General features: G+C 43.8%; 1 protein-coding gene across 3 annotated transcripts in view; it reads left to right on the top strand.

Moving 5' to 3' along the window:
- OCRL (OCRL inositol polyphosphate-5-phosphatase) overlaps positions 1 to 10,196 on the top strand; it is a 54,728-nt gene extending 44,532 nt beyond the window's left edge. For all 3 annotated transcript variants that reach the window (XM_043974290.1, XM_043974291.1, XM_043974292.1), the window contains exons 20-24: positions 3,619 to 3,735; positions 4,972 to 5,056; positions 6,491 to 6,618; positions 7,388 to 7,499; positions 7,673 to 10,196. In XM_043974290.1, coding sequence (XP_043830225.1) covers positions 3,619 to 3,735; positions 4,972 to 5,056; positions 6,491 to 6,618; positions 7,388 to 7,499; positions 7,673 to 7,797 — 567 coding nt within the window. In that variant the 3' untranslated portion in view covers positions 7,798 to 10,196. The remainder of the gene's footprint in view (positions 1 to 3,618; positions 3,736 to 4,971; positions 5,057 to 6,490; positions 6,619 to 7,387; positions 7,500 to 7,672) is intronic.
- The last annotated feature ends 13,640 nt before the right edge of the window (positions 10,197 to 23,836 follow it).

A 23,836-nucleotide genomic window follows, 5' to 3' on the forward strand; every position in this document is an offset into this window, starting at 1 on the left:
GGGGCAGAACTAGATAAAATGGGTTTCTATCATTATTATAATTGAGTTAGGTTGGGCAGCTAGGTGGCACAGAGCACCGGCCCTGGATTCAGGAGGACCTGAGTTCAAATCCAGCCTCACTTAACACTTACTAGCTGTGTGACCCTGGGCAAGTCACTTGATCCCAATTGCCTCATCAAAAAAAAAAAAATAATAATTGAGTTAGGTTACCAGGAATGATGAATCATTAGAACAAGCTACACAATTTGGTCTCAAAATCTTCATCTCCTAGAGAGCTTCCAGAAATCTATAACTATGGTAAGAGCCTGTTTAGGGGTAGGACTCTGAGTCTGTCTCAGTCTGGAACTGATGAAAGATATTTGTTGAAAGTTTTTAATACCTAGCATGACACTAACCTGCAGCTGGGGTCTTAGGCCCGTAGTGATGGTTTTATTATTATTTGGCACTGTATACTCTACAGGGAAGCCACAGCCCATTTGTTTTGCCTTTGGAAATGAAAATAAGGTTTAATATTATACATCAGAAATTTTAAAAGTAATTATGCCTTCACATGTATAATTGCTTGTCTTCTTAATGGGTAGGGGAAAAGCAAGAGGGAAGGAAAGAATTGAGAACTCATATTTTTTAAAACAAATGCTAAAAAGTAAATAAATAATGTGTGCAAATTGGGGGTGGGGGAGTGTCCTCTACCTATTGGTGGAGAATTGATTGATTGAAATTGTGGAATGAGACATGAATTCTCACACATAACCACTATGCTGGTGGTTTTTTTTTTTTTTTTGCCTGACTATAAATATACATACACACACATACATGCATATGTGTATGTGTGCATGCATGCATGGCATATATATACATATAATACATATATGCATTACAGTGTGTGTGTGTATATAGATATATCCACACACATTTACACACATGCGTTTATATGCATTTCAGTTGTTTTTCAGTCGTGTTCAACTCTGCATGACCGCATTGGGGTTTTTCTTGGCAAAGATACTTGAATGGTTTGCCATTTCCCTTTCCAGCTCATTTTACACAGATGAGGAGACTGAGGCAAACAGGGTTAAGTGACTTGCCCAGGGTCACATAGCTAGTAAGTGTCTGGGATCCGATTTGAACTCAGGAAGATGAGTCTTCCTGACTCCAAGCCTGGTGCTCTATCCACTATGCCACCTAGCTGCCCTAGTATATATGCGTACATATTTATTACAAGGAGAGCTTCTACTGGGGTAAGGAGAGGTTAGGAATAGATGTTTAAAATATCAATAAAACATTTTACTGCATCATATGGACACAAATAGGACAATTCTGTGTGTATATATATAATTCAGATATACTGATATAAAGATATTAAATTTTAAAAGAAGTAAATATGCCCACCTATGTCTTTCCCTATACTTCAAAGACACAAATACTCACTTGTATCTTTTTGGAATGTGATGTGTGAGTTTAAAAATGGAAGTAGCTTAGAATAGATAACCCACTGTCTGCCACTTTACTAACCTTTAAAATGGCTGGGAATTGAGAGAACACCATTCCCTGGCCCTCTCCTGTAAAGTTCTTCATCTTGTACATTGGTAGTAATGCTTTAATATCAATAATATACCTTGCAACTCCCATTGTTTATCAGAAAGAAGTGCATTAGAATCAATGAGCTGTATTCCATTTTAGAGAAGAAAAGGAAATACAGGCAGTTGCCTAATTCCTTCTCACATTATACAGTGGAAAGAGTTGTTGTTCAGTTGTGTCTGACTCTTTATGACCCCTTGGACCAAAGCATACCAATACTGTCCATGGGGTTTTCTCAGCAAAGATACTGGAGTGATTTACTATTTCCTTCTCCAGTGGATTATGGTAGAAGTGAAGTGACTTGCCCAGGGTCATATAGTAAGTTTCTGAAGCTGGATTTAAATTCAGGCCTTCCTGACTTCAGATCCAGTTCTCTATCCAATGAGCCACCTAGCTGTCTCCAAAATAAACAAAGGTTAGGTGACTTGCCCAGGGTCACACAACTAGTAAGTGCCTGAGGCTAGATCAGAACTCAGGTTTTCTGACTCTTGGCCCAGTGCTCTCTCTCCTGAGTCACCTAGCTGCCTCTGGTTGAGAGAGTACTATATTTATAGTCAGACTTAACTTGCTTAAGCAAATCACTTAACTTCTCTAGGGCTTATCCTCAGCTGTAAAATGAAGGAATCAAATTAAATGACCACTAAGGTCACATAAAACTCTAAACGTATGACCCTAACAGTCATCTTCACTGAGAATTTCTCCAGGTCTACAAAATTAGTTTAAAAAACATTTTTAAAAATTCTCCAGCAATTTTCAACTTCAGATTTTGTTATTACTACCTTGGATGATGTCATACCTTCATTTCTCCCCCTGTTTTTGTTCACTTTCCCATCTTAAATTACCCAGAGGCCACCCTGATCCCTATCCCCCAAAGCACCCTACAAAAAGGAGAGGCAAACAGCAAGAATCAAGGACTCCACAGGGAGAAGCTTCTGACTTTAGATCCCAACCTTTTCCCTGTACTCCTGGCTCCTGCATTGACTTATTCAGCTCTGCTGCAGGCTTACAGAATTAAGTACCTTAGGTCTGAACCAAGAGAACATTGTGTACAGTAACAGCAATATTGTTCAAAGAATAACTGAACAACTAAGCTATTCTGAGTGTTATAAATAATCAAATCAATTACAAAGGACCTAGGAGGGAAGATGCTATCTATCTCCAGGGAGAGAACTAATAAATAGAAGGGTATGATGTTACATACTATGTCAGATGGTGGCCTTCTCTCGTGTGGGGTGGGGAGGGAGAGACGGAGGGAGACAATTGGGAACTTAAAATGTAACAAAAAGATGAATTTTTTTTAAAAGTCCCTTAGGTCTGGACTCCACCTCTGCCCCTGGCCTAAAGCATTCACTGTATATGTAAGATCAGAAGGTGGGAAGGTTCCCTCTGGGAATCTATGTAGTTAATTGGTTCTTGAGCATTTCAGTTTGTGAACTGAAGTCTAGTGTCATTACCATACCTGTCGCACCTGTTCATGCTTAAGATCACAGAAGAATTGTACCCAAATTAATGGAGCTGGTTTTCGTGACCCTTCCGTGGACAGAGCTTACATTCATCAATGTTGGGAGTATATAGGCTCTTGCAGTATTGACATCACCTAATTTCCTATTAGACTCCCACTGGTCTATATATAGTCCATGTTGTGATCTAGCTGTAGGGCCCTGGTTCTCAGTATCATCACTCCAAAATGGCTTATAACTTAAATGGGATGGGTCTCCCAGAGGCATAGCTACAAAGTAATTTCCTCCATGGTACCTAAAGAAGGGCTTCAAAACATTAGAAACTCTAGCGTGACAGTGCCAAAGACACATGCAAGAGATTTTTTTTTTAAGGGGGAAAGAGGGGCTGACTGAGGTATTTAGTCATGTGTGCTTCCATTCAGATGCATCTGTGGTGAGGGCTGAATGAGAATTGTCAAAGACGAAAGGGAAGCCATATTGGTACTCTCAGACATAGGGGATTGATTAAAGCAAACAGCCCTAGAAAGAAGCCTCTTTTATTGTTAACTGTTGACTTTCATCCCTTTTTCATCTTGATATTTAGGACAGCCCTCTTCTACCACTGGCTCCTACGGAGGGAAATGTCAGCGAGAGACCCCTTCAGGTTCCCAAAGAAATCTGGCTTTTAGTGGATCACTTGTATAAGAATGGTTGTCAACAGGTAAGTGGGAAGGAGGTGTTCCGGAATCTTTGGAGGTTGGTGAGTGCTGTGGGAAGTTGGATGGTTTTCATTTTTCAAAATGTCTTATAGACATGATTTCATTTGGGGCCTTACGAAATGACTGTGAGGTAGGAAAGTGTTTGCTTTTTTTCCCAGTTTCCATTTAAGACTGAGATTCAGAGTGGGGCTAGGTAATTTACCTAAAACCCCACAGTGGGTTGAATGACAGAGCTGAGAGATCTGAACTTGGGTTTTCTAAATTGCAGGTTCTTCTATATTCCCCCAAATCGGTTTGGGGAGCATTACTTTTTGTTTTGTTTTGTGGGGCAATGAGGGTTAAGTGACTTGCCCAGGGTCACACAGCTAGTGTCAAGTGTCTTGAGACTGGATTTGAACTCAGGTCCTCCTGAATCCAAGGCCAGTGCTTTATCCACTGCGCCACCTAGCTGCCCCTGGGGAGCATTACTTTTTATATAGGGGTCATTTTTTGTTTCATTTTTGTTGTTGTTGTTTGTTGTTTTTTGTTGTTGTTGTTGTTTGCAGGGCAATGGGGGTTAAGTGACTTGCCCAGGGTCACACAGCTAGTAAGTGTCAAGTGTCTAAGGCTGGATTTGAACTCAGGTCCTCCTGAATCCAGGGCCGGTACTTTATTCACTGCACCACCTAGCCACCCCCATAGGGGTCATATTTTGAAGTCAGATAACTTTAAGATTTGTACCTAATGTTTCTTTTAGATTAACTTCAGCATCTCCATCAGAGAATACTACTTCTTGAGCCAAAACCAGATCAGGGGCGGGGAGATCATTGTAAAACTATCTTTCCACCTTTTAGTAACGTGAATAATGTAGGATTCGGCTTTGTTTATCCATAAATCTTAAATCACGAAATATAAATCAGTAAATCTTACCCCCTCTCCCCAACTTGAGTGCTCAGAATTGTCTACCTGACCCTAAGGAAAATTCATTTGTTTTATTCTTTCTCAGCATCTTCTGCAGACTGAAATGAAAATGCCTTTTCTTATGTTGAAATCTAACTTTTATCACATGGATTTGAAAGATTCTTCAGGAAAAGGCAGTTCTGCTTTTTCAGTGTGTTACCCTGGTGTTGTCCGTTTCTGTGGCTGATCCAGATACCAACCTCCTTTTGCCTTGCTCTTGTTTTTAGCGGCTAACTGATCCCTGTCCCAGGATTTCAGAGATTTTGTTTATTTCCCCTCACTCTTGACTTCTTTAACAGGAGGACCTGTTCCAGACTCCTGGCATGCAGGAAGAGTTACAGCAAATCATCGATTGTCTGGATACTAGCATTCCGGAGATAATCCGTATCCTTTTCAACATAGGCTTAGCAAGCTCAACAAATCCGCCACCGGGGTTTTTCCTGCCTTCCTTTTTGTCTTCATTCTCTTACCAATGTTGTTGTTTGCCCTTCATTTCTTGAAGAGGACCATGACATCAGGGTGATGTCATAACTTGCAGTGAACTGGATTTAAGTGAGGGAGGGCTGTGCCAGGTCACCAAGCTCACTCTTTCCTGCAAAGCCATCTGGGTTCAGTGGCAAGACATATATCAAGACAACTGGAGATGGCCCTGGATGTTTAAGGCAATTGGGGTTAAGTGACTTGCCCAGGATCACACAGCTAGTAAGTGTCTGAGGTGAGATTTGAACTCAGATCCTCCTGACTCCAGAGCCAGTACTCTATCCACTGTGCCACCTAGCTGTCCCTCTCTTACTGAAATAATGATAATAATAATGATGATGAAATAATAATCTCTTACCTTTAATAAAGCCTTCTTGGACATTTCCTTGGCTTGGGCTCTTCACAATCATTGAGGAGCCCCTGATTTCTCAGCCCACTAGGTTGGTTCTGAAAGAAATGAAACAACTGGTGGATGGGAAGTGTAATAGGTATGGAAGATGTGACCCATAGCATTGGCATTGCTCTCCTTTGGGCTGTTAATAACTCTAGCCATCAGTTAATAATATCTAGAACTTTTCCACCCAACCTTGTAAAAACAGGTAGTGTAAATGTTATTACCATTATATAGATGAGAAAACTGAGGTTCAGTTGCAGGGACTTATTTCTGATCAGACTAGTAAATATTGGAATTAAATCCATCCTAGCTCCAAGTCCAACCCCTGTCCATAGTACAAGGCTGCCTCGATAAGGTCCGTTACTATTATGATCCAAATGCACAAAGAATCTGAGATTTTATCAGCACAGAGAATTCCCATAGCAGAATTTACTTCCACCAATGCAAGTCACAAGCCAGTTATGATAGCCATCTGTGGCTTCATATAGAAGCCACATAAGCGTCCTAGATGAGAGGACGAATGATTTGCCCAGGTTACACAGCTAGTATAAGAATCTATTCTCAGACACAGGTCTTCTTGACTCTAAGCCTGGCACTATGTACAAAGCTATGCAGCCTCTCTCTGTCCCAGCTGGGAATGGAAAAGAACATTGGTTGGGCTGGCCAGATGGGAACTGGGATCTCGAAGACCTTAAAAACCACTGACCCTGAATTCCAGTAGAATTCCCCTTTACGTAAAGCTCTGATCAGGTCTTGCATCTGAAGGGGCCCTGATTTTCTGCAAGTTTTCAGAGGCAATAAAATGTGAAGGCCCAGTGAGAAACAGTGTGACGTGAATAAGAAAGCAGATCCTGCACGAGTGGAAAGAGGTGGACACAGGACCTAGCATGGGTCTGTTGCTGCCAATCATAGGCATGATTGCTCCTTGACTCATGGTTGATCAGCTGGCAGCAATCACTCCGTGGCCGAAGCACTTCTCATCTTCTTAGAAGCTCTGCCAGAGCCTGTCATCTGTTATGAGCTATATCAGAGATGCCTCGACTATTCTCATGACCCCCGCCTCTCCCGACAGGTCAGTTCCGTTCATCTGAGGAGACGATCAGGCTGGAATTGCCCACCCTGATGTCAACTCAGCAGCTGTGAGATGGCTTGGGTATAGGTCTGGTTTTTTCATGGTGGGCTATTGAAGTCAAGACTTTGGACCCTTAAGACTTAGAACTTCACTTGTATCCTCTTCTATTTGCTTCCTTTTTATGGTTAGCCCAGTTTTGTTTGCATTAAACAGTGAGGTGGAGCCACCTTTGCATTCCAAGGGGAAGCCAGTGGTGCTGGCTGTGTGAAGTTTTGTCTTTGGGATCCCATTTAGGTTGGCTGGGAGCCATGTTCTCCCTTTGGTGTTTGTTCATAATTCTAGAATTATGTTGTGGATTTATGAATAACAGTTGAGAATACCTATCTTTATCTGAGATAGACCAGGGTGAACCAAGGCTAGCAACTTTATACCAGCCATACCAAATGACACTGGAGAGAACCCATTTAGTGCCTAGTTGGTGCTGTAACTAACCTCCACAGGGAAGGCAGAAACAAGCAGGTTAACACTGAGCTGCATACAAATAAAGGTGGTGACTATGGCTTGGTTACCATGCCAATGGGAGTCCAACAGGAACATCAGCTCACCTTGTGTGTCATAACCTGGCAAGTGTTGGTCTGGTGTAAGTGGCAGGAGTCATGACCAAGATAAAGAAAGGGTGGAGGGTGTTGTAAATTTCAAGGTGTAAACAGCTTTTTGACATCATCACCTCTTATTTCCTTCTTCCCTCTTCTGCCTTTCTTTTAAACAGGTGGTTTCACATCTTCCACGGTGCCACAGAAATGTTTTCCGGTACCTGATCTCTTTCCTTCGGGAACTCTTAAAGCACTCTAAGACAAACAATGTCAATGTCAACATGATCGGTAAGGTTCCTTTGTGATTGTGACTCAGTGTGGTTTTTTTCTAGCTGCTCTCTGATTTGATTGGATGGGGGCACCCGAGTCATTTTCCTTCTGCATCCTCATTCTACCTTCTAGGGTACTTGTGTAGGTGAAGCCTAACGAGGTCTGCCTTTTTCTTTCTTCTCTCCCTCCAGCCAATCTGTTTTCTGGTCTCCTGCTACGGCCTTCACCCAATCTGATGTCAAGACAGACTGCGACCGATCGCCAGCACGCTATCCAGTTCCTCCTGGGGTTCCTGCTTAGCGGGGATGAAGACTAAGTTTCTTCATCTTGCATCCTCCACCCCCTTCCTGAGATTTGAGCTCGGAGGATCACTAGCTTTGAGTATTACGAATTAGTTGAAGGAGTTTTTGCCACCAGGGGAGTTGCACAGCTTCAAAGCTGCTAGCTATTGAAAATCTACAGTTTACAGTACTTAGGGGAGTCTTCTAGTAGCTCCTCCACCCACCAAAACACCAATGACATGTCCTTAGACATTAGAGAATTTCAGACTCAATATGTTGCCAAGCCAAAGTCTCCACATTTTGGTAGTTACGTGCTTTATCTTCATGGTACAAAGAGATTCGTATTAACACTCCAGTGTTCTCCAAATCTGTTTGTTGCCCAAATCTGACTGTCCTGTCTGTGCTTAGCACCCTAGACTTGTGGTTTGAGATGTGAATATTCTAGGTCCATATGCACTATTTGCTTTAGGTGAGATTTGTATCTGGAGTCATTCATGTGAACTGTATTTGACTCTCTTTCCCACCCCGCACCCCCCCCCCCCAATCCCCATTCCCCCTCAACCAGTAGTATCACTTTGGAGAAGGTCTGGCTGGGTAAGGCTCCTTGGGTGACTTACTCGTCTCACTGCCAGCATTTGTGCACTTTTATTACAGTGGCATTTGTGTCTCCGTCTGTTCACGTGCCTACAGTGGCTAGGGCCATCTCCCCTTCTCTCGAACCATATCCAGCAACCAAACCTTAGTGACTACTGGAAGAGGAACTTGATGTCCCATCGACCTCAGAGGCCGACAACCAAAATGAATGCTAGCTGGGGTACCTTGAGAGTGAAGGTGTTTCTCTGTCTTGCAAGTCCTTCTGTCTGGGACAGGGGCGGAAGGGTGTGAAGTTATAAGGAATATTTGGCTTGGGTGTCCTTGGGATTTGCTTCCACCCTTAGAACCTCATATTCCCAAACAGCACTTAGACCACCAGATAAAGTGTTGGGGCCAACTCCAGCTGTCATCACTGGAGATGACCTCAGAATCCTCGGGAACCTCTTGGCATTCATCCTCAGTACCAAAGGGCAATCAGAATCCCCCTGCTCTTTCCAAAGTCTATGGCTAGGATAGACAGTATTTTGGCAACTTCCAATGGAGCACACAACCAACTTTTCAAGTACTAGGTCAAAAGAGGCAACAGTTTACCAAAATGACATTGGGGCTAACAAAGCACCTTATTTCCTCACCTCTAACATCTCTGAATTGTTCATGAAAATGAACCAACAGGCCATTCTCTCTTTTTTTCCCCCTTGCTTAAACTTTATTAGTAAGCAAGTTGGTTGCCAACCATTAATCAGATTGCCTGATGGGAAACTGTACCACCCCACCCCCTTGAGAGCCACAGTAGGAAGTGACTCATTCTTGCCTTCTTGAAAATGAAATTAGCGGTGCTTGACATACATCCAGTCCTTTTATTCCGTGTGTGCTTTGGGCACTTGTTCCTTTAGCATACCTAACGGAGGGACTTGGGAAGCCATGCTACACATGGCTTTTCAATCTCTTATGAATTATTCTCATGACATGAAAGAAATGTCAGTTTACCTGAAGTGAGAAACAGCCAACCTGATTCAGCCCTTTGGAAATAAGAATCTGGTTATTGGTGCCAAACAGTTTGAAAGATCTGCTAGCCCCATGGTAATTTTTTTGTCTTAGTTGGCTAACAGAAGACTGAAATGATATGGTCTTGCCTATTTCCAATGGTCCTGAAAGGTGGGGAGGTTATAGGAATCAGGGCATGGTTGTGGAACAGGGCAGGGAAGGATCTTTCACATACAAGCTTTCTGCTATATCACCAACCTGGAATCTCAAGGGTGAGCAAGGATGTGTGGCTATAATGGTTGTTTGTGGGTAGTGTGTAGCCACCATGCCTACTTTGTTTGAAGATCAAAGTACCAAGTTAGTTTCTCTGCCTCAGTCTGTTCTGTAGCTCTGGCCGTGACATATTAGCAGAGCTGAGGGTTTTGGACAATCTGTAGGTAGGGGTTTCGGGGAGGGGGAAGCAAGAGGTGAGAAGTCGCTTCCCTGCTCTGGCCTGCCTGCTCCAGGCTTCTAGCCTCCACTTCTTAAGTACCTCGTGTGTTCACTCATTATTGCCTCTGTTGGATTACACATCCAGCAGATGGGGAGAAACTTTGCATTTACTGTTGTTGTTGTTGTTATTATTGTTGTTGTTGTTTGTTGTTGTTGTTGTAAAGGGTTCCTGTCCTTGGGGCTTTGATGTTTCTTTCACTGTTTTTTTCATTGTTTTGACTCTTACTCCCAAATAGTTTGTTTTTTTTGTCTTGTTTTTCCCCAAGGGGTCTTAGCTGCTAGTGGGTCCCCTTTATCTTGTTGGTATCTTTTTTTATTATTATAATTTATTGGAAAACTCTTCATTCCCTTGAATAAAGCTGTGTTGTACAACATTTCAGAATGTAGTCTTGGTGGGGTTGGGCTAGAGGGGTGGGTGGAGGTTGGGGGTCCACAGGCTGGACTCTTCCTGGGCCTTAAGTGACTCGCATCCCTTTGTTTTGCTGTCCTCATTTTATAATCTCATGGCTCAGATTAAGGAGAACATTAGTACTCCTCTAAGCAAAGCCCAGCCCCGCCCCCCCCCCTTTTTACAGTGATCCAGAGAGGGCTGGTCTCAGGTCATCCAGCCATATAGAGAGGAAGAGTGATGTAGTGAGTGGAAGGAGTACTGGACTTGGAGTCTGGTAGGACTCGAGTTCAAATTCCATCTCTGACACGGAACCATGGCCGTTAACCACTCTGAATGTTTTCTCATCTCTAAAATGGAAATGATATCTGTGGTAGCTACCTCTCTCCCAGGGTTCTTAGACTGAAATGAGAGAAGGTACATAGTTAACTTTAATGCCCTTTATTGTCATAGTAAAACTGGAGGGGCACCAGACTCCTAGGCCAGTGTTCTTACTAAATCATGTTGCTTTCAAGAATCTGGCTTTGATATAACTTAAATGCACGCTCTCACGACGGGGGTTGCCTTTGGGAAGGGGGTGAGAGGGTTTGGGGCTTTGATATTTGAAGCTCACAGGTTAGGAACATCCCCCAAAACCCTTCTTTGAAAGAACTGTGATTTCATTTATGTGAAACCCAGTTCACTGACACTGATCGCATCCTGTCTTTATTAGTCACCAAAGTTAAAGGAGAAAACGGGGGGGGGGGGGAGGGGAGGGTGCCCTGCCTATGAGCTTCTCCAAGAGGAACTAAGCCGGGTGGGCGCGGACCCAGCTTGGGAAATCTGGGACTCAACGTTTTGTTAGTGAAGCCGGGCCCCTCCATATGCACTTACACCATCCTCTGGTGTCTGGGGAAGGAAACATCTTTGTCTCCCATACCAGATCCATTCTGGGTCTACCATCCAGGAACACCGAAAGCTTTTTAAAGGTCTCTTTGCAGGCTGTGCTCGTCTCTGAGGGCAGTGAGTTCTGTAGGCTCCTAAGCTGTTATTTTGGGGAAATAATTTTTGTCCTATACTTAAATCCCTTTCAAACTTTAAAGGAGAGGAGAGCACCCCCTACTGTGAGTATTGTAGGCTGTGGGGGACAAGGTTGCTTCCTTCCCTGGCCCCTCCAGGAACCATGGAGTTCACCCCCTTCCTAAAGAGTGAGTGAGACCTCAAAAGTTTCCTTCCCTGGCCCAACACCCCCCTCCCTCTTCTCGGGGGGAATGTGCTGACAGTGATCACAGCCCAACCTCTCTAACCACACCCCAAGCTTCAAGCATGCTGTCAGCCAGCAATGACACCCAGCAGCAGTGGTGGTGGCTTGTGCAGGCACACTGATGATGTGGCAGGCCTGCTCTTCTCAGTCTTCCCAGAAATTCAGAGGAAGAAACATTCATATCGCTGACTGGCTGAGCACCAGAATGTTTGTTAACTCCATCCTAGGAGAAGGTTCTTGGGGCTTTCCTGATTTAAGGACAAGCCTCAGTCCAGTTCCAGCTCTGTCTCTACGAGGCAGCCGTGAAAGATTTCTTATAACACTATACGTAGAACTAAGAGTATGAGAACTGGAAGGAATCTTCGAGATCATTTAATCTAACCCCCATCACTTTTCAGAGGACAAAACCAATTCAAAGAGGGGAAAGAGGGACAGCTAGGTGGCGCAGTGGATAAAGCACTGGCCTTGGATTCAGGAGGACCTGAGTTCAAATCCAGCCTCAGACACTTGACACTTACTAGCTGTGTGACCCTGGGCAAGTCACTTAACCCTAATTGCCTCACCAAAAAACAAAAAAACAAAACAAAGAGGGGAAAGGAATTGTTCAGGACCAGAGAGCTAGTAAGTGGCATGGGACCGAGCTCTCTCTGGGCCCAGGACCCAACTCCTCAAACAACACTGTATATCTCCAGAACATCTGATCTCATTTGGTCAGACAATGACCACCTTAGAGACCAGACAGAACAAGCCTAATAAGCGGGGGTTCTTTTTATTTATTTATTTGTTTATTTATTTTTGCAGGACAATGAGGGTTAAGTGACTTGCCTAGGGTCACACAGCTAGTAAGTGTCAAGTGTCTGAGGCTGGATTTGAACTCAGGTCCTCCTGAATCCAGGGCCAGTGCTTTATCCACTGTGCCACCTAGCTGCCCCAGTAAGCAGGGGTTCTTAACATTTTCTTTGGCAGTCTGCTGAAGCCTATGGGCTCCTCAGAATAACGGTTTTAAATGCATGAAAGAAAAGATTTGTTTTAAAAAAAGGTCCCAGATTCCAAATTAGAAACTCCTCTGATAACCCTTGGTCATCCTGGTTTCCTTCCCAGAATCACCTAATTTGAGAGCTAGAAGGCCCTCAATGGGCCTCTAGTTCAACCAAAGGAATCCCCACTATGTTCCCTCCCACCCCCCACCCCACCTGAGGACCTTCAAGGAGGGGAAAGTCACCACTTCTCTGAAGAGCCCATTCTACTTTTGGACAGCGCCCATTGTTAGAAAGTTTGCCCTCTCATCAAGCCAGAAGTTGCCTCTTTGCAACTTTACCCATTGCTTCTGGTTCTCCCTTCTGGGGTCAAACAGACTAAGTCTAATCCCTCTACATGAGAGTTAGATCATTCAACACAGCGATTTTGGTGCCCCCCCCCCCAACCAGCAGTCTTCCCTTTCCCAAAAAGTCTCTTTCCCTAGACATGTACTGTTCAATGGATCCTTGTATAGCATGGACTCCAGTCCCTTCATCATCCTGATTTCTCTCTTCTAGACACCGATCCCCAAAACCGCCCCCCCCAGCTTATCGATGGCCTTAAACCATGTCACTAACATAATACTCTTTGCAAGGTCTGATGAAGGCAGAGAACAATGGGACCATCACTTCCATATATATATATATATATATATATATATATATATTTTACGGAGCAATGAGGATTAAGTGACTTGCCCAGGGTCACATAGCTAGTAAGTGTCAAGTGTCTGAGGCTGGATTATTTGAACTCAGGTCCTCCTGAATCCAGGACCCGTGCTTTATCCACGGTGCCACCTAGCTGCCCCTACTTCCCTATTCCTAGAAGCTAAGCCACTCATATAGAAGACTGCCAATTTTCAATGTTCTTAAAACAACAGCCAGAAATAAGCACAATACTCCAAATATGAATTGGTCATGGTTGAGGACAGTGGGAATGTCACCTCCCTAGCCCTAGATCCTCAATCTCTCTCAGTAAAGGCTAAGGTCATATTAACTTGTTTGGTTGTTGTTGCACACACCGTCTGACTCATTATTTTGCTTGTGGCCGACTAGATTGCCCAGGTTGTTTGCAGAGCTATTAATGCCATACCTCCCCAACTTGAACTTAAGAAGTTTATTTTTTTAACCCAAGTGTTAAGACCTGACACTTGTCCCTATTACATTTCATCTCACTGGGTTTTGCCAAACCTTCTAGCATGTCAAGATCTTTTGGGATCTTGACCGTCATCCGTTGTGCTGGTCATTCCTCCCAGCTTGGGGCATCTCCACATTTAATAGGCATGCTGTCTATGGCTTTTTTTTCACATTTTCTTAGAAGATGCCTAGAGCACTGAGAGGTTAAGTGATTTGCTCAGGGTCACACGGCCATTGTCAGAGGCAGGACTTGAACCTGGCAGGTCTCATTTTGCTAGGTGGCAGAGTAGTTAACAGTGCTGACATTGTAATCAGGAAAGCTAGAGTTCAATTCTTTTTGTGTGTGTGTGTGTGTGTGTGTGTGTGTGTGTGTGTGTGTGTGGCAATGAGGGTTAAGTGACTTGCCCAGGGTCACACAGCTAGTAAGTGTCAAGTGTCTGAGGTCGGATTTGAACTCTGGTCCTCCTGAATCCAGGGTTGGTGCTTTTATCCACTGCACTACCTAGCTGTCCCCCCATCCCCCTGAGTTCAATTCTTTTTTTTTAGGTTTGCATATTTTTTAATTTAAAAAAATAATAAAGCTTCCCAACATTCTTAGTAATGTGATCCAAAGTTACATAACCTGAAAGGGAAAGCAACTCCTTGAATATCTCATCCTTCCCTGATGTCCTCCTATCCTGTCTCTTCCCATTCTTAGTGGAGTGAGCAAGAGCTGTCTAATATACATTACTTTTACGTAAATTTGAAAACCCTTCTTTTAAAAACTCTCCTTTTCGGGGGCAGCTAGGTGGCACAGTGGATAAAGCACTGACCCTGGATTCAGGAGGACCTGAGTTCAAATCCGACCTCAGACACTTGACACTTACTAGCTGTGTGACCCTGGGCAAGTCACTTAACCCCCATTGCCCTGCAAAACAAAACAAAACAAAAAAACCTCTCCTTTTAGTCTACCTGAGTTCAATTCTTGCCTCAGATGCCCCTATATGACCCTGGACAAGTCATTTTACCTTTCAGCTTCAGTTTCTCCATCTGTAAAATGAAAGAGTTGGACTCAGTGGCCTGTAAGACCCCTTCTAGCCCTAAATACATGATCCTATGAGCTTCCTGGCTTTGAGGCCAGCTCTGTATCTACTACCTCTGTCTAGTAAACTGTGTCATAAAAGGAAATGAGGTCAGTGCACCCTTACCTGCTTTTGATGCACAGATGCTGGCTCTTTGTCATCACCACTTCCTTTTCTGAATGTTCATTAACTGTCCCTTTAATGAAATGTTCTAGAATCTTGCCAGGAATAAAAGCCAAGCTCACTGGCTTGACTAGTTTCCTAACTGTTCTCTTCTCTCTTTCTCTCTTTCTCTTTTTTTGATTCTCTTCTCTTTAAACAAAAATATTGGGATTTTGCCCTTCTCTAATCCTGCGGTACCTCTTATTGCCCATAGTCTTTAAAAATTTTTTTTTTAATTTTGTGGGGCAATGAGGGTTAAGTGACTTGCCCAGGGTCACACAGCTAGTAAGTGTCAAATGTCTGACACTAGATTTGAACTCAGGTCCTCCTGAATCCAGGGCCGGTGCTCTATCCACTGCACCACCTAGCTGCCCCCCAGGTACATTCCTTTCTAATCAAGAGCCTGGCATTCCTAGATTCTTAAACTGTGGTATAGAAATCCAAATTCCATTTTAAGTCTTTGTCTTAGCCAACTATTCACTTCCCAAATCTCCCTTTTCCTTAATGGACAGTAGTGATGAAAACTCCAGCTATCCCTCTAAAGTCTTCAGCTGCTTTCCCAAGACTTCATCATCGTATAACTCAGACAGTTGTTAGCTGTATGAGCCTGTTCATGTCACTTCCTCAAGCCTCAGTTTCCTCTTCTATAAAATGAGGGGATTGGACTTGATCTCTAAGACCCCTCCCAGCTCTAAGATTTAGGGAAGATGAGTTCAATTTTGGACATGTTGAATTTGTGATGCCATCCATCCATGCAGTTCAAGAGGTCATAGTGTAGTTCAGGGGAGAGATTTTTCATAGATCAGACATGGAAATATTCAACCTATAGATAGGAAGCAGCTCTTTGGAAATCTTTCACATAGAGGTGATAACTAAACCCGTGGGAATGGATGAAATGATCCATGGAAGGGAATGGATCAAGAGAAGACAAGAGGGCTTAGGACATCCCCTTGAATATGCAAACTTGGCGCCAGTGGCTGCCGCCAAATGTCTCTGTGCCACCTGTTCCTATAGCTTGGGCTCAGGCACTGGGAGTAGAAAGCTGCTGATCCTAGATACAGCCAGCAGGTGGCAGAGGTTTACCACGACTTTAGTCCTCCTTCAGAAAACCATCCCCTCGACCACAATAACAATAAGCAACACAGTAATAGTGGTAATAATAATGTTGATGGTGGTGGTAGCCAGCATTTCCTTAGTACTTTAACATCTTCAATTCACTTTCTATATGCCATTTCATTTGATCATCCCAACAACCCTGGGATGTAGGTGCTATTATCATCTCCATTTTCCAGCTAATTTCAGACTGAATACAGTGCCAGACCCACAGTCAATTTCTTGTTTTCTTGCTGTTGTATGTCTATTCGTTGGAAATATTATCCTCCTCCATGGAAAAATAAGCTTGTTCAAGTATGTGTGTCAGGGGGCATCGGAGCAGGGGGAACTAAATTAAAACAACTCTTTTCCTACTCTAAAGAGTGGTAAAGTGAATTTGGAGTCAGAGAATCCATCTTGCACATCCCTACTCTGTGTAGCCTTGAACAATTCGTTTCAGTGAATGCTGATTAAACATCTACAAGGTACAATGCTCTTTTGGGGGGGGGGATAGAAAGGGCAAACCAAAAGAATCCTTGCCTTTCCATTCTACAGGGAAGCGACAGTTTATATACAAGTAGCAGAAAGAAAGGTCTTGTAAAGAAGCCAGTGTCTGAGCTGAACTCTGAAGGAAGCTGAGCATTCCAAGAGGTGGAGGTGGGGAGACCGGCCACCTGTGCAAAGGCACTGGCTGGAAATAGAATTTTGGACATGAAAACAGCGAGAAGGCTGGTTTGACTGGAATGGAGGGCGTGTCAAGGAGAGAAGGAAAGAAGACTGGAAAGGTCAGTGGGAGCCAGATGGTGAGGAACTTAAGTGACAGACTGAAGATTTTCTGTATTTTGTTTTAGAGAACAGATTAGTTGGAGAGTAATGTGGTCACCTCTATGTCACTTAAATCTCTCAAGGCCTCAGTTTCTTTATTTGTAAAATAAGGGGGTTGGACCCTGCCAGTTTAGAGGATTTATGTCATCCTCAGTATCTTTTTTTGCAGGGCAATGAGGGTTAAGTGACTTGCCCAGGGTCACACAGCTAGTAAGTATCAAGTGTCTGAGGCTGGATTTGAACTCAGGTCCTCCTGACTCCAGGGCCAGTGCTCTATCCACTGCGCCACCTAGCTGCCCCACCAGACTAGCATTTAAAGCCTTTCACAATCAGACTTTTGCCTCCCCCTCCAGGTTTATTTCACACAAATCCTCTTCACATTCTCCATGTTCCTGCACAATTGGCCAACTTTTGTCTCCTAGAGACCCCTAGCTTCAAGGCTCAGTTCATGTAGCATTTCCTAGAGCAAGCCTTTCCTGAGCCCAGTTGTTAATACTCTCTCTATTTGTCTGTTTATATCTTGTATCTCAAAAGTGGAATAGAAATTCTTTGAATACAAGGAGTTTTCAGTTTTGTCTCTGTATTCTCAGTGTCTAGCACAGTGCTTTGTATTTAGCACCATTGGGGATTAGACTGACTAAACAATATTCACAACATTTCTCCAGATCCTCTCTTGGCCTCAGTTTCCTCTTCTGTAAAAATGAAGGAGGTTGGGGGCAGCTAGGTGGCACAGTGGATAGCGCACCGGCCCTGGAGTCAGGAGTACCTGAGTTCAAATACGGCCTCAGACACTTGACACTTACTAGCTGTGTGACCCTGGGCAAGTCACTTAACCCCAATTGGCTCACTAAAAATAAATTAATTAATTAAAATTTTTTTTTTAAATGAAGGAGGTGGGGGCAGCTAGGTGGCGCAGTGGATAGAGCACCGGCCCTGGAGTCAGGAGTACCTGAGTTCAAATCCGGCCTCAGACACTTAACACTTACTAGCTGTGTGACCCTGGGCAAGTCACTTAACCCCAATTGCCTCACTAAAAAAAAAAAAAATGAAGGAGGTTGGATGAGATGGCCACAAAGGTCCCTTTTGGTTCTCATACCCCTGCCCAAAAAGGAAATGAGGGTGGTAGAGCAGGCATGACTTGTTTCTGGTAAAGCCAGCTTAGCTCATTAGAGTCAGTCATCAGCCTTCTCTGGGTAGTTACTTAACCATCTTGGAAATTCACGAGATAACTTGCCCAAGATCACCCAGGTAGCAGAATTGGAACCCAGCTTCTCTGACTTTTTCTACTGCGCCATGTTGCCTTTGACAGGGTTATTCAACTGAGAGGCCAAGGGAATGCTATAGACACAGTATGCTTAGATTTCAGCAAACTATTTGACAAGGTCTCTCATGCTTTGCAAATGAATAAGATGGAGAGCTGTGGATTGGAAGATAATTTCTCTGACTGCATCAGCAGTACATTTGAAGAAATTTCAGTTGCCCCTTTGTATTTTGTTTTGCATCTGTGCTATTCTTCTCTTTGCTCAGTTTCTATTTTGGGTGATTTCTTTCTCATGTGGTTTTTTTTTAGCCATTTCTTTTCCCTTAAGTGTTATTATTATTGTGTTTTTTCCCCAAAAGTTTATGAAGAGCTTCTCACACTAATGTATTTCTATTTGGAGGATTGTAGATTTCGAGGCAGAAAGGAAATTAGAGTTCATCTAGTCGACCCTCCTCTTCATTTTACAGATGAAGAAACTGAGGCCCAGAGGGGTCTCCTGCCCAAGGCCACATAGAAATGCCAGGGCTTCATCTAACATTGTGCATTAGAACTCTGTGTTTTGTAACTTGTCCCCTTATAATGAAGTCAGGGGCAGTTCCTCATCTGAGCTTGCTACCTCCCCTGCATTGACTACAGGGCTAGCCACACAGTAGGTGTTTAATAAATGTCTTGTATTTATATTGAATTGATTAATTTTGTAGGGGGTCAGGCCTAAGCAGACAGGATACAACACAGGGAAAGTTTGACTGGGGAAGGGAGAAGGGGAGGAAAAGAGGGGGGGCAGCCTAGCTACTTGGCAGTACTCTGATGTTTGGACATGGCTTTATTCATCTTCTTGGCCTTGGGTTGGCATGGACGGAGGGGGCAGATGTCAGATGGAGGGCAGTACATGAAGTGTAAAGGAGAGAGAGACTGAGGTCCGGTGATGGCCTGGGGCACAGCAGAGATAGGTCTGCCCCTGCCGATGAAGTCTTGGGGGTGGTGTAGGCCCTAGGAGTCCTTAAGTACAACTCCTCTCCACTGAGGGGTGGCTCAAAGATATATGGGCTGCTTGGGATGTTTCCAGCTCCGTTCCTGAGACTGAGATATTCTGCTCACTCCAGCAAACACAGCTATGAGAATTGCCAGAAGCTCCCCAGTGTTTGTTATGAGTTAACTGTGCGTCCCACTCCTACTTTCCTGAGATAGGAAGGCTACTGTAAGGCAGTGAACTCTTTTCTTTTTTTTTCTTCTTTTCTTTTGGTGAGGCAATTGGGGTTAAGTGACTTGCCCAGGGTCACACAGCTTGTAAGTGTCAAGTGTCTGAGGCTGGATTTGAACTCAGGTCCTCCTGAATCCAGGGCCATGCTCTATCCACTGTGCCACCTAGCTGCCCCAAGGCAGTGAACTCTTAAGGCTGATTCTTTCCTGCTCTGTGCTAGGGCTCTAAGGCTGAAGGAAAAAGAACCAGATTCCTACCTGAGATGGGCTGTTTTTTGTCCTATATATGGCTAGGTAGCTCAGTGGATTGAGAAAATGTGACCTCAGACACTTACTAGCTGTGTGACTCTGTGTACTTGTCTGCCTCAGTTTCCACATCTGTAAAGTGGGGGAAATAATAGCACCTACCTCCCAGGGTTATTATAAGGATCAAAGGTGCTTAGTGGGGGCGGCTAGGTGGCGCAGTGGATCAAGCACTGGCCTTGGATTCAGGAGGACCTGAGTTCAAATCCAGCCTCAGACACTTGACACTTACTAGCTGTGTGACCTTGGGCAAGTCACTTAACCCTCATTGCCCTACAAAAACCAAAAAAAAAAAAAGGTGCTTAGTATAGTGCTTGTCACATAATAAGTGCCAGAAAAATGTTAACCACCATGATTACTATTCCAAATACAACTACTACTGCTACCACCACCACCACCACTACTACTACCTCGCAGGGTTGTTGTGAGGATCAAATGAGATAACGTTTGTAAAGGGCTTAGCCTGCCACAAATGCTTGTTTCCTTCTTTTCCGGGGATACAAAGAAAGGCAAAAATGTCCTAATTGGGAGGCAATATGCAAACAACCAGTTACTCCCTTTTGAACAGAGTCAAAAACAAAAAGGCTGGAAAGGCATGAGAGGGCCTGGTTGTGAAGGGGTTTCACTGCCAAGCTGAGTATTTTATTTCTGATCCTAGAGGTAATAGGGAACCACTGGAGTTTACTGAAGGGGGGTTGGAAAGATCAGTTTGACAGCTGAATGGAGGATGGATGAGAATGGTGAGGAAGTTGGGGCACGGGGACCAAGCATCAGGTCTAAAGAGCCTAGGCATGAGGTGATGAGGCCTGTACCACAGTGGTGGCTATGTGAGTGGGGAAAAGGAAATGTATCCAAAAGATGTGAAAACAGAAACAAGGAAAATTCATCAACATACTGGATGTGTGGTGTGAGTGGGAGTTAAGTCGAGTTCAGCACTGAGGATGAGGGGCAGCTAAGTGGCACAGTGGATAAAGCACCAGCCCTGGATTCAGGAGGACCTGAGTTCAAATCCAGCCTCAGACATTTGACACTTACTAGCTGTGTGACCCTGGGTAAGTCACTTAACCCTCATTGCCCCGCAAAAAAGAGAGAGAGAGAAATAAGGGAGATTAGAGAAGGCGAGATTTTAGTGGGAAGATGGAGAGTTTTATTTTGGATGTATAGAGTTTGAGATGTCCATGTGGCATCTAGTTCAAAATATCCAATGGGCTTATTGATGTGGCACTAGAGCTCCTCAGAAAGACTAGGGTTGGCTACATAGATACAGGAATAATCTGCTTAGAGATAATAATTGAATGCATGGGAGCTCATGAAGTCATCAAGTGAGAGAATATAGAAATAAAAGAAAGGAAGACCCAAGAGCCAGAGCCTTGGATGACACCTTTAACTAGGAGGTGAGAGATGGAGGAAGATGATTTAGCCAAGACTGCAAAGGAGTGGGCGGGTCCAAAGAAAACTCAGAGAGAGAGGGAGAAAGCAGTGGCAATTAATCTACCTACATATTAGCAAAATATTTAAGAAAATTACTTGTCATTCCCGAGGAAAAAACAATGTGGTCAAGACACTAGTACTTTGAGGTAAATTTGGAGCAAGCTGAAAGATCAGACATAATTGATGGTTTGATGTCGGCTTGGAAGGAGGCTTCTAGCAAAGTATTCCAGAGATCTGAGCTGTTTTAACATTTTTTATCAACTACTTGGATTAAAGTATAGGTGGAATGCTTCTTAAATTGTAAATGACACAAAGCCGGGGAGAGATAATTAACACTTCCATCAGATGATGGAGTCAGGATCACAAAGATTATGACAAGCACGCCCATTGGGCCAAACTGATGAGATGAAATTGAATAAGGCTGAATGTCAATTCAACACCCAGGTTCAAAAGATAAATTTCCTAAGTATGATACCGGGAAGAAATGGCCAGACAGCAACTCCAGTGACAAAGATCTGGGAGTTTTAGTGGACCCAGGCTCTCGTTGTGGGGCACCAATATGCTATGACACCCCAAACCAATTGATTGCAACCTTGGGTTGCATTAAGAAAGGTGTAGTTGGGAATGGAGGAGGTTTCGAGGGGGAAGAGAAATAACAATGGCAATACTAAAAAAGATGAAGGAACAAAAGACAAGAGCATCAATGAATCGTTTGAAAATAAACAAGAGAGCAAGAGGAAGTTCAGAAGGGGCCACCCAACGGACGGGGCAGTGTTGTAATGACGTGTCAAATTTGAAATATACAAAAAACAACAACCCTCCCTTCCCCCCTCCCCAAGCCATATGTGGTGGAGATTCATGGTTTCATATGCTGTACTATCTTTGTTCTTTTAGGCCAGGAAACTGCTTGTGTTGGTTGGTGGTGGTCAAGTTCAGTTCTGGGCAGCAGAACACTGTAGGAAGGATGTTGATGAGGCTAGAGGAAGTCCAGAGCAGAATAACTAGGCTGGTGAAGGTTCCCTAGATCATGCTATACACGAATGGGTCGATGGGATATTTAACCTGAAGAAGAGAAGATTTGAGAGGGGAGATGGAATTGGGGAGGGGAGGGAGCTGAGTTATCCAAAAGCAGAATGGGCTGCTTGGGAAGTGGTGGGAGTTTTCTCTCTGGACATCTTCAAGGTCAAGAGAGTATGGCTATGGGCAGCTAGGTGCCCTAGATTTAGGAGGACCTGAGTTCAAATTTGATGTCAGACACTTGACACTCACTAGCTGTGTGACCCTGGGCAAGTCACTTAACCCTTATTGCCTGAGAGGGAGAGGGAGAGGGAGAGGGAGAGGGAGAGGGAGAGGGAGAGAGAATGAGAATGAATGAGAATGGCTTGGACCAGATAGTGGCTGAGGTCCCTTCCAACTGGGAGATCCTGTGACTTTGACTTTAGGAATGTTAGTTAGTATTATTATCAGTTATATCCAGAAGTAGAGCTGTCAGGTCAGGGCTAGGTTGCATTCACAGGAAAGCAAATGGAGGTCAGGGTAGGACGCAATGATTTTGCACCGGGAGCTGGCCATGTTTTATTTGCTTGCTCTTCTCCGTCCAAATCTGATGGGGTTTTGTGAAGTGTCAGAGCTGGGAGGTACCTTAAGACACAGATTATCAGAGCTGGGGGGGGCACCTTAGAACAAGGAATGCAGAGCTATTGTGCCCCCCACTAAATCTTCTATTCTCCAGGCTAAACGGATACCTTCTGGACCATGTTACCTTTTCCCTCATAGCTCCTGAGGGAACATGCACTCATGACACTTGGTCCCATGCCCTGGCCTCCTGTGTGGACCCTTCTCTAGTCAGGTCACCCGGGGCCATCTGGACAACTCTGAGTTTTTCTCATTGTGGGGGCGGTTGAAGGATCTCCCAAGTCCCCAAGGCTGACATTCACTTGAGGACAAGAATGGAAAATCCATCAAGCTTGAGGCAGGAAATTCCACAGTGAAGGCTCCTTGAGCCTCATCATCTGGGTGCAGCCCGATCGCCCATTGGAAGCAGGTCGAATTCCCATTTTGTTTTATTTTTCAGATTCTATGTTATTGCCTCTCTTCCCGATGTTTATATCAAGGAAAGTTTACCATAAGAAAACAAAGTTCAGGCCAAGTCCTTGTGACTGCAGCCCCCGCCCCCCCCAACCCCTGTCACTGCAGCATTTCCCCTTTCTCCCTCCTACCTGATTGAATTAATGCTCTTTCCCCATTACCCCATTATCTTTTTTTTTTAATGTATGAGGTATTTTATTTTTTCCATTACATGTAAAGATAGTTCTCAACTTTTGTTTATACATGCTTTACAATTTCAGATTTTTCTCCCTCCCACCCCTCCCTCCCCCCCTCCCCCAGACAGCAGGTAATCTGATATAGGTTATATCTATATATCTCTATACATATACATATATATATACACACACACATATATATACACATAATAACATTAATCCTATTTCTGCATTAATCCTGTTACAAGAGAAAGAATCAGAGCAGTGATGCAAAACTTCAAAATAGAAAAAAAAACCAACAGCACCCAAAACAAAAGAAATAATATGGTTCAATCAGCATCTATACTCCACAGTTCTTTCTTTCTTTTTTTTTCTTGGATTTGGAGATCCTCTTCTATCATGAGTTCCCTGGAACTCTTCTGTACCATTGCATTGGTGAGAAGAATATAGTCCATCACAGTAGGTCAACACTCATTGTTGATGATACTGTGTACAATGTTCTTCTGGTTCTGCTCATCTCACTCATCATCAGCTCACGTAAGACCCTCCAGGTTTCTCTGAACTCCTCCTGCTCATCATTTCTTACAGCACAATAGTATTCCATTGTATTCATATACCACA

Source organism: Dromiciops gliroides, chromosome X (assembly GCF_019393635.1).
Source record: "Dromiciops gliroides isolate mDroGli1 chromosome X, mDroGli1.pri, whole genome shotgun sequence".
Taxonomy (NCBI): domain Eukaryota; kingdom Metazoa; phylum Chordata; class Mammalia; order Microbiotheria; family Microbiotheriidae; genus Dromiciops; species Dromiciops gliroides.